We start from the raw sequence: 11,197 nt of genomic DNA, 5'->3' as shown, positions 1-11,197 counted from the left end.
AATGTACTGGAAAGATCCAAGAAGATTTGAGTGTTCCTTCCTGAAAGGAAAAAGAACAGGGGAGTAAATGATATATTGCGTGACATCTTTCTGCTCTCAGTACAAGTTCAGAGACTCCCAAGAACTTAGGGAAGATAGGCAAAAACATAGTCCTGTATTTATACCACCAATAGGAAATTAGGCAGTGCCAGACTGGACCAGACTTCTTGTCCATCTAACCCAGTTTCCAGACCAATTCCAGATTCTTCGGAAGAAGGTGGAATGAGCCCTGCAATAGGCAGCTGTATTATAACCTACTCCCAGGGAAAGTTTCTTCCCGAGACCCATTTTTGGTCATAATTCGTGGTGTAATTCAGGAAGGTTTAGAGAATTTCTAAAACTTGTTTTTAGAATCATCCTCACTACTATAATTGGATTTTCTGGTCACCCATGCAAACCACCAGTCTGTTTTTGAAACCTGCTCAGCTCTATGCCCCATTGATATCTTGTGGATTGGAGTTCCATAGCCTAGATGAGCACTATGTGATTTTCCAATTGTAACCTTTTCTCAGACAACTTTTCTGGCCCTCCACTTCTGAATGATTCCATGTGGTCTCTCATGACCTTCCCATCAATAAACCAGGGAAATACAACTTAGATGGGGCTACAATAAGGTGGGTACATAACTGGCCAGGTAACTGTCCTCAGAGAGTAGTTATTCATGTTTCAAAGTCATGTTAGAAGGGCATAACAAGTGGGGTTTCGCAGGGGTCTGTTTTGGGACCGTTTCTGTTCAATATCTTCATCAACAATTTAGATATTGGCATAGAGAGTACACTTATTAAGTTTGCAGATGATACCAAGCTAGGAGGGGATGCAAGTGCTTTGGAGAATAGGGTCATAATTCAAAATGATCTGGACAAATTGGAGACATGGTCTGAGGTAAACAGGATGAAGTTTAATAAGGACAAATGCAAAATACTCCACTTAGGAAGGAACAATCAGTTTTACATGTACAGAGTGGGAAGTGACTGTCGAGAAAGGAGTACTGCTGAAAGGGACTGAGGGTTCAAAGTGGACCACAAGCTAAATATGAGTCACCAGGGTGAAACTGTAGCAAAAAAAGCAAACATGATTCTGGGATGCATTAACAGGAGAGTTCTGAGCAAGACATGAGAAGTCATTCTCCTGTCCTACTTTGCACTGATTAGGCCTCAGTTGGAGTATTGTATCCATTTCTGGGCACCACATTTCAAGAAAGATGTGGAGAAATTGGAGAAGGTCCCCAGAAGAGCAACAAAAATGATTAGAAAACATGAGCTAGGAGGGAAGACTGAAATAATTGGGTTTAGTTTAGAAAAGAGAAGATAGAGAGGGGACATGACAGCAGTTTTCAAGTATCTAAAAGGGTGTCATAAGGAGGAAGGAAAAAAAGTTATTCTCCTTGGTCTCTGATGATAAAACAAGAAGTAATGGGCTTAAAATGCAGCAAGGGAGGATGAAGTTGGACATTACAAAAACTTTCTAACTGTCAGGATTCTTAAACACTGGAATAAATTGCCTAGGGAGGTTGTGGAATCTCCATCACTGGAGATATTTGAGAGCAGGGTAGATAGACATCTATCAGAGATGATCTAGATGGTGCTTAGTCCTGCGGTGAGGGTAGGGGAGTGGACTTGATGACCTCTAGAGTTCCCTTCCATGTTCTATGATTCTATGACAACAGCAGTGGTTATTCAGGCACGATGAGGTTTTGCAGGAAGTGAATTTCAAAGTCAAATAAATGAGCATTCATAAAAATAGAAATTCATTTCCCACAGAAAAGTAGTCTATTGCGCTCTCCCCTCCCCCCTTCTTGTGTAACCCCAGCACATGTTAAACAGGAAGGATGAAGGTTTGGAACCTCATTTCCCACCTGACAGTAGCCTATTGCTCCCTCTCTCCCTCCCTCACCTCTTACACATAAAGTTCATAACACCTAGGAGCTGCACTGTGACAGACATGGGTGTCTTAATGAACGTGACTGTTGAACCCAGTTGGTGGGATGTTTGCCGTAGAGCTGAGATGTGTTAACTGTTGGGATGTTGCTGTTATGGCTGTAGTGGGTGAAACCAGTCTGGCTCTTCTTCGTTTCATAGCGGGCTGCTGGAAAACAAGCCGGAAGGGAAGCAGCAGCTCAAGGAAAGCCACCGCTTAGTCAGGACCTCAGGGAAGCGGAGGGACCACATTATAGCTACAAGCTGGGAAGAGATGAGAAAGTCTACATGCTGACAGGCACGGACACGGCTGGGGAAGTCAGAAGCACCTTGGGCTGCCTGAGTCCCTTGTCAGACTGGGAGGACTTTCAGGGAAATGGACAGGCTGGAGTTTGAAAACCCTCTTATTCCCCCATGTTACACTTTCTTCCTGCTGGTCAGATTAAACAGAGTTTTGGCTGAAGAAGGCTGCTGGTTACTCGTCTCACCAATACTGACAGCCTCCCAAAGGGAACAACCACAGGGGCTGTATTCACCCAAACCTTGCTGGACAGGTACAGTTGACCCCCAGTGTGCGGTGCCCAGAGCCTAGTCATAGGATGGGAATGTTATGGGAATCTAGCCCATGAGAAGTCAAAGTAGGAGGCCTGACATCTGGCACTCAAAGGCTGTGTCTAGACTGCATCCCTTTTCCGTAAAAGGGATGCAAATTAGACACATCGCAATTGCAAATGAAGCGGGGATTTGCATAAACATGGCTGCTTCTTTTTTCCGGCTCGGAGCTTTGCCGGAAAAAAGCGCCAGTCTAGACGGGGATCTTTCGGAAAATAAAGCCTTTTCCGAAAGATCCCTTATCCCTCATTTTAAAGCTCCGAGCCGGAAAAAAGCGGCAGCCATGTTTATGCAAATGAAGAGGGGTGGGGGGGGATTTACATCCCCACTTCATTTGCAATTGCGATGTGTCTAATAGGCATCCCTTTTACGGAAAAGGGATGCAGTCTAGAGACAGCCAAAGAGTAGAGAGGGGCAGAGATACTGGTAACCCTTCAACAATGAAAGGTAGCTGAGGCAGAAGAGCTGGGGCCCTCAGCAAGACAGGAAACAGAAATACGCCCTGTGGAGACTGTTACCACAGAGCAACGCAGCTCTGAGTTCCTCCTGCCTTCACAATCACGCCAAAAAATAAAACCTTTGAAAATGCATGGGGTAATTAAACTTCCCAATTCTGAGGCGAATTGGGAAGTAGTTACTCATATTTTGCGGGGTCTCAGCCCCTGGTAGGATGAAGCCCATGGCATCTCTAGAAATAGGACTGGGTGAGAAATCCTGATTCAGGGCATTGGGGTTTTAGCACTCCGAGCTTGCTTTGAATGTCAGAATTCTCTGAACATCAGAACAAAAGAATGGACATACTCTGTCAGACCAAAGGTCCATCTACCCCACTATTCTGTCTTCCAACAGTGGCCAATGCCAGATACCCTAGAGAGAGTGAACAGAACAAGGGATCAAGTGATCCTTCTCCTGTTGTCCATTTCCAGCTTCTGACAGAGGCGAGGGATACCATTCCTACCCATCCTGGCTAACAAGTATTGATGGACCTAACCTCCATGAATTGATCGAGTTCTTTTTTGAACCCTGTTAAAGACCTGGTCTTTACAACATCCTCTGGCAAGGAGTTCCACAGGTTGACCATGCGGTTCATGAAGAAAAAAAACCCCTTTGTTTGTTTTAAACCATCTGCCCATTAATTTCATTTGGTAACCCCTAGTTCTTATGTTATGGGAACAAGTAAATACTTCATGGAGGTTAGGTCCATAAAAGGCTATTAGCCAGGGGATAAAATGGTGTACTTGGCTTCTATCTGTCAGAGGCTGGAAAGGGATGGCAGGAGACAAATCGCTTGATCATTGTCTTCGGTCCACTTCTCTGGGGCACCTGGTGCTGGCCACTGTCGGCAGACAGGATACTGGGCTAGATGGACCTTTGGTCTGACCCAGTACGGCCGTTCTTATGTTCTTATGTACCCATCATGATTTTATAAACCTCTATCATATTCCCCTTTAGTCTTCTCTTTTCTAAGCTGAAAAGTCCCAGTCTTTTTAATCTTTCTTCATATGGCACCCCTTCCAAACCTCTAATCATTTTTGTTACCTTTTTCTGAAGCTTTTCCAATGCCTTTTTTGAGATGAGGCAACCACATCCGTACATAGTATTCAAGATGTGGGAGTACCATTTATTTATACAGACGCAATAAGATATTCTCTGTCTTATTCTCTATCCCTTTCTTAAATAATTCCTCATATTCTTTTTGATTTTTTGACTATTGCTGCACACTGAGTGGATGTTCTCAGAGAAATATCCACAATGACGCCAAGATCTCTCTCTTTTTCGAGTGATTATATCTGAATTAGTCCCCATCATTTTTTATGTAGAGTTGGGATTATTTTTCCATTGTGTTTTTGGAAAAGCACAGTCCACTTTTTTTCTTAGCTATCTTGAGCAGTTTGGTATCATCTGCACATTTTTCCACCTCACAGTTTATCCTTTTTTCCAGACCATTTATAAATATGTTGAATAGGATAGGTCCCAGTACAGACCCTTGGAGGACACCACTAGTTACCTCTCTCCTTTCTGAAAGCTGACCATTTATTCCTACCCTTTGTTTCCTGTCTTTTAACCAGCTATCAATCCATGACAGGAACTTCCCTTTCATCCCATGACAGCTTCCTTTATTTAAGAGCCTTTGGTGAGGGACCTCATTCAAAGGCTTTCTGTGGGGCCGGCCCTACCATGAGGCGAACTGAGGCAGCCACCTCAGGTGCCAGACAGTGTGTGGAGGATGAGGGGGCGCCAGTAGGACCCAGTGTGTAGAAAATTGTGTCTACTGCTGGTGCATATGTATTCTCTCTGCTCTAGAAGCACAGAGATGGTGGACTGCTGTGCTGGAGGAAGGAGGGCACAAGAGACCTCGAACAGCTCCCCAAGGAGCATGGACAGATGTAGGGGTGGTGTTCCAAAGCTACCTAGTGCTGCCTGCCCTCTAGCCCCATCACTGAGTCATCCCAACACTGAGTCACGCCCAGCTAAGTCCTCTGCCGCTGCACAGAACAGCTGCCAATGCAAACAGCCTGCAGCCTTCGCCCTGCACTTGGCATCTTACAGACAGTGACACCTGCCAACGTACCCAGTTCCTGCTAGAAGGGAGCCGCTGGCACCAGAGGTCTTCACCCTGAAGCACAAGGAGTCGTCGGAGAGGTTGCACGGGCAGCAGGCAGTGAGTGTTCAGACAGGGAGGCAACTGCCTTTATGCAGCATGTTTGTACCTTCCCTTGGGGCCACTTGGCCATCAGGGAACCTCAGCTGCTTGGCTTCCTGTGCGCCAGCTTTAACCTCATCACAGTCAATGGCAAACAGCAGGAGGCCAAATATAAGCCGATTGGGGGTGTTGTTAAACAACTGGCCTGCAGCAGGCTTTATTCATGGAATCTGGGCTTGTCAGCACGGTTTGTCTGACTTGTTTTAATGATTTTTGTGTGTGTTGAGATGTACTGGATATTTTTGAACGTATCGAGGCATGTCTCCGAATACAACCAAAATCTGTACTTTTCCTGTATTTAGCGGTGTTGTCGCCTGTACATTCTGTTTTCCAGTCCACCTGGTTTTCTGGCCTTCCAGCATGGGAGGTGGCTTTTGTTGGTTTTACAGTTTGAGTAGCAAACCCAGTGGGGATTAGATTAACATAATCTTTCCTCTGTACAGTAATGGCTTGTTTGATACATAGATAGGGGGAATTATTATATTTTTAGTTGCTATATTGCTTCAGTGCCAATTAATTTTTTTTCTGTGATGACATGCTTCTCCTGAATGCCATGTGGAGAAGTTGTGCTTTTACCTTACCCGTGTACTTGGGGTTTTTTATATCTATTTTATATTTGTACACCTCCTGTAACTGGATACGAACCGATGAGCACTTAGAATCAGAGCAAAAGCAAAAGAGCGAGTGTGGTTCCTGTTTACAATAAAATGTGCAAACCACCCAGGATTGTGTTCCTGGGCCAAGATATAAAACTTACCTTTCCCCTCAGACTGCTTTCTCCCGGCCGGACCATCTAAGATAAGGATCTGTTATGCCAGTGTTTGCCAGTTAGACCCTTTCAGACTCAATGGCTTGTCAACGCCTGTCCGGTCACTGAGCAGATATTCCTGGTGTCCTTCTGACTCCCCAACATTCTTCTCAGAAATCCACGACCTGTCCCAGTCACCCCCAAGCCTCGGTGACCCATGGTAGCACTCGGGAAATGTAGCACGCCCCCCGCACACCGTACTCCTGCCAAGAGTCTAATTGCTAAAGGGGATTGCCCTTGTTTCCCTCCCAGTTCTCTGTTCCTGAGTGGCACTCCCTACACCCCCAACCAGTGCAGGCACCAGTCACCTATGCCCCCAAGCATTTCCACATTTGCCATGGACACAAAGGTGCTGGATACACGGGGCTCCCCAGAAGGTAGCCGCCATGGGAGTCTATGGTAAGAATCATAGAATGCTAGAACACTAGAAATGGAAGGGCCCTCGAGAGGTCATCGAGTCCAGTCCCCTGCCTTCCTAGCAGGACCAAGCACTGTCTAGATCATCCCTGATAGGTGCCTATCTAACCTGCTCTTAAATATCTCCAGTGATGGAGATTCCACAACCTCCCTGGGCAATTTATTCCAGTGTTTAACCACCCTGGCAGTTAAGATTTTTTTCCTAATGTCCAACCTAAATCTCCCTTGCTGCAGTTTAAGCCCATTGCTTCTTGTTCTAGCATCAGAGGCCAAGGAGAAAAATCCCCCCCCCCCCTTCGCTGACACCCTTTTAGATACTTGAAAACCACTATCATGTCCCCTCTCAGTCTTCTCTTTTCTAAACCAAACAAGCCCAGTTTGTTCAGCCTGGCTTCATAGCCCATGTTCTTTAGACCTTTAATCATTCATGTTGCTCTTCTCTGGATCTGCTCCAATTTCTCCATATCTTTCTTGAACTGGACACAAGACTCGGACTGAGGCCTAATCCGTGCACAGTAGAGTGGAAGAAATCTTTTTAGACAAAGTGTCAGAAGTGCTGCTCTGTGGAACCTGGCATAGGCCTGATTTTAGGGTCTCAAAGCGGCCGAGCACTTTGAATGGATGTTTATCATCCTGCCACCACTATGAGGCGGGGCTGGGCTGTTATCCGCCCGTCCTCAGAGGCAGCCAGTGGTTTGTCCATGGTCACACACAGTGATGGAGTGAAACCCAAGGCTTTGAGTCACAGAGCCGTGCCCAGACCTCAGGACCAGCCCTGAACCCTCTGAGCGCTGACAGATGCAGATGCCTTCTCTGCTGCACCGCAGAGCGTGGAGATGACCAGGAGCCAGACATGGAGGCTTCATTTGATGGCCAGGTCTCCCTTGCCTCAGCTGAGTTTAGAGCAGCCTGGGGTGTGGGCATACCTCCACCCTGAGGTAACGGCTTCCAGGAGCACAGCTCACGCTGGCCAAGCCCCTGCAGTAGGGTGCCCCCTCAGAACTCGAGGTAGCCCTGCAGGTGTCCTGCCCTGCCCTCTAGGAAACTTTCTATAACTCACTCTCAGCCTGGAATACGTAAAACAAGACCCCTTTGTGGGGGTCTATGAATTCAGTCCTCTCCAAACACAGACTGTGCCACCCTCCAGCCCCATCAAAGCTTCTTCAGGAGCCCCCACCCCACTGCTTGCTGAGGTTAACAGTGGCTTAGGCCTGCCACACCCTGGGCCTCATCTCTTCCTCAGAGACCCTGCCCCCTGTGCCTCCACTTCCCCTGAGGCTCCATTCCCTTGCCAGGCCAGAGATGGGCTGTGGTGAGTGCAATCCAGGAGTCAGGCTGCTGAGGGGAGACCCGGACTCTGCCAGTTCCCTGGATGTGTGTCCTGGACAGCAGCTGAGGGGTTTTCTTGGGCTCCCCAACCACCTGCCCCACCTAGGGCTCCTTACCATGCCTCTGCCTTCCGGGGCAGCTCTTACTCCAGCCCAGCTATGGCGTCAAGGAGGAGTTTCAGGTACAAAGGAGGAGCAGGGGGTGGAAATTGAGAGAAGAGATAGGGCAGAGAGAGAGGCCTCCATGGACGAGGAGGAGTAGGGGCTTGGGTCTTTGGAAGGAAGAGGAGCAGGTGCAGAGTGAATATGGGGACAGGGATCTTGCATGTGTTCCACTTTTTCCTTTTAACTGGGGGTCATCTGGCATTGAGTGGGTTGGGCTGGCCCAGGAGCTGGCCATGCCTCTGTAGGGGGCTGAGGCTCATTTCTACCCCCCTTTGGAAGCAGCTGGGGCAGCACAGATGTGCCAGGGATGGAATCTGGGCTTGGGTCTCTTGCCAGGACTCCCGTGTGTCAGACCCTCCCTCACACACCTAGCTGTGCCCTGCCTCAGTGGGGAGTGGGCCCGGTGGGTATGTGATGTGCAGAGACAGGCAGAAGCTCCGGCACTCATCGTTTCTCTCACACGACCCAGTCACAAGAACAGGGCTGAGGGCATGGGGAAGGGTGGGTGTCTGTGCCCCTGGAATAGCCCCTGGCCACAACTGGGGCAGCCCCATGGATCACGCAGCAACCAGAGTGCTCAGGAAGGGCCAAGGCTGTGACTGCAGAACAGCTCTGCCGCTTTTTTCATTGGTTGATGGATGTTTAATCAGAGATGTGACAGGGACAGAGCAGGTATCATGGACACTTCTATTTATTGACAGTCTAGGCAGGATTTCTGAGGTTGGAGCAACCACGGACATGGCTCTTGATGGGCCAACATCCCCTGTCCTTCCACGAACACAGTCATTTTGTGTATGCTTCTACTCGCTGTGGTCTCCTTCCCCAGTGTGCTTCTGTCACTCACCGGAGGGTGGGCACAACCCCTCTCCCATTTTCACAGTACTTAGATCCCGCTCCCAGACTCTCTTGGCGAAGGGGAGATGGGCAGCGGGTCTTATCTCAGAGGAATGGGTCCAGGATGCAATAGGTGCCTATGTCCCATGTTTTACAACTCACGTGTCACCAGCACAGGAGCTGCATGGTGAATTGACCCTTCACTTGAACAACACCCTCTTTATCCTCACACGAAGGTGTTTGCTTTTCATGCTGTACACGATTGGATTAAACAAAGGTGGAACCAGGAGGTAGATATAACCCAGGACAATTTGAAGCAAAGGAGAAGAGCCCTTCCCAAACCTGTGGACCACAGGCAAGCCAACCTCTGGTATGTAGAAGAGCAGGACGGCACAAATGTGGGAGACGCAGGTGTTCAGGGCCCGGAGGCTCTCTGTGCGAGATGTGACCGTTAGCACTGTTTTGAGGATCATCACATAAGATAAGAGGATGAGCAGAGAGTCCAACCCCACCGTGGAGACTGTAATAAACAAGCCGTAGGCACTATTGACGCTAATATCTGAACATGCCAACTTCATGACTTCCTGGTGCAGGCAGTAGGAATGGGAGAGGACATTGGTTCGACAGTATCGGAACCGTTTCAGGAGCAAGGGCAGAGGGAATATGATGGCTACCCCTCTTAACAAAAAAACGAATCCTATCTTGGCTATCCTGGGCAGGGTTAAGATGGAAGTATATCTCAGTGGGTTACAGATTGCAACATAGCGGTCAAAGGCCATCAACAGGAGCACTGAGGATTCAATTTTTGCAAATGTGTGGATGAAGAACAGCTGGGCAAAACAGGCATCGAGGCTGATCTCCCGGGAGTTAAACAAGAATATGCCCAGTATCGTCGGCATGGTGGCTAGCGACAAGCCAAGGTCTGTGATGACCAATACAGAAAGCAAAATGTACATGGGCTCATGGAGGCTTGGGTCTGTTTTTACCATGAATACGATGAATGAATTTCCTACGATCGAAATAGTGTACATTAAGCAGAAGGGGATAGCGATCCAGAAATGGACATGCTCCTGGCCAGGTATCCCCGTGAGAAGGAACACGGTAAAATTGAATTTGGTGTCATTGACAGCTGACATCATGCAGTGGGCAGGTCAAGGAGCTGTGAAATTTCGTATCTGAAAGGAAAAAGAACAGGTGACTAGATGAGAACTAGTGATAAATTCTTCAGCTCTCAATGCAAGTCTAGAGACTCTAGGGGTATGTCTAGACTACATGGCTCTGTCGACTAGACATACCCAAATGACATACCCAAATGAAGCGGCGATTTAAATGATCGTCGCTTCATTTAAATTAAAATGGCTGCTGCGCTGAGCTGATCAGCTGTTTGTCGGCTCAGCGCGCTAGTCTGGACGCTTCGTGGTCAACATCAAAGGCATTTGTCGACCGCCTCGTTATGCCTCGTGGGATGAGAGAAAATATTCATTGCCTGAGCTCTCTTTTTCTGGTACATAGCAACCCCAGCATCTGTTATTCGGTCATGAGGATGTTCAGGAAGTTGATTTTAACGTCAAAGCAATGGATATTCATGGAAATGGAACTTCATTTCACACCTGAGAGTAGTCTGTTGTTCTTTCTCTAAGGCTATGTCTAGATTGCAGGCTTCTTTCAGAAGAACCATTTTTTAGAAGAGACCTTCCGAAAGTGAGCGTCCACACACAAAAACGCATCAAAAAAGCAATCTGCTTTTTCAAAAGATAGCGCCCACATTGAATGGATGCTATCTCACATTTAAGCTGTGATTATTATGGGCAGAGTGGCCACCAAGGCACCTGTGCTTTTCCCTCTTTCCTCTTCTTTCGAAAGAACTTCCTCTTCTTCATCCACACACACCTTTTTCTGAAAAAGCTCTTTCAGAAAAAGGCTTCTCCTCGTAGAAAGAGGATTATCAATGCTGGAAAAACCTCTCTGTTCTTTTGATGTGCTTTCAGAAGAACACAATTGCAGTGTGGACGTAACTCAGGTTTTGTTAGAAAAAAAGTCTGTTTTTCCAAAAAACTTTGTAGTGTAGAAATACCCTAAATTATTAGGGGGCTGGAGTACATGATCTATGAGGAAAGACTGAGGGTTTCAGGTTTGTTTAGTCTGCAGAAGAGAAGAGTGAGGGGGGATTTGATAGCAGCCTTCAACTTCTTGAAGGGAGGTTCCAAAGAGAATGAAGAAAGGCTGTTCACAGTAGTGACAAATGACAGAAGAAGGAGCAATGGTCTCAAGTTACAGTGGGGGAGGTCTAGGTTGAATATTTCCCTAGGAGGGTGGTGAAGCACTGGGATGGGTTACCTAGGGAGGTGGCAGAATCTCCATCCCTGGAGGTTTT

The 11,197-nt window shown here is 47.4% G+C and overlaps 1 protein-coding gene across 1 annotated transcript; it reads right to left on the bottom strand.

Annotated features, from left to right (window-relative positions):
* Window positions 1-9,023: 9,023 nt before the first annotated feature.
* Window positions 9,024-9,962, bottom strand: LOC102444878 (olfactory receptor 51G2-like). Its single transcript, XM_006113141.4, has one exon. The coding sequence runs from the start codon at window positions 9,960-9,962 to the stop codon at window positions 9,024-9,026; it is 939 nt and encodes a 312-aa protein (XP_006113203.4).
* Window positions 9,963-11,197: the final 1,235 nt, after the last annotated feature.

Source organism: Pelodiscus sinensis, chromosome 1 (assembly GCF_052426305.1).
Source record: "Pelodiscus sinensis isolate ZL-2025 chromosome 1, ASM5242630v1, whole genome shotgun sequence".
In the NCBI taxonomy this organism is placed as follows: Eukaryota; Metazoa; Chordata; order Testudines; family Trionychidae; genus Pelodiscus; species Pelodiscus sinensis.
Note: the sequence above shows the minus strand (reverse complement) of the source record. Positions and strands in the feature narration are given on the sequence as shown.

Bases quoted from the DNA above. Each gene is read 5' to 3' on its own strand.
- LOC102444878 (XM_006113141.4), bottom strand. From the start codon at position 9,962: ATGATGTCAGCTGTCAATGACACCAAATTCAATTTTACCGTGTTCCTT.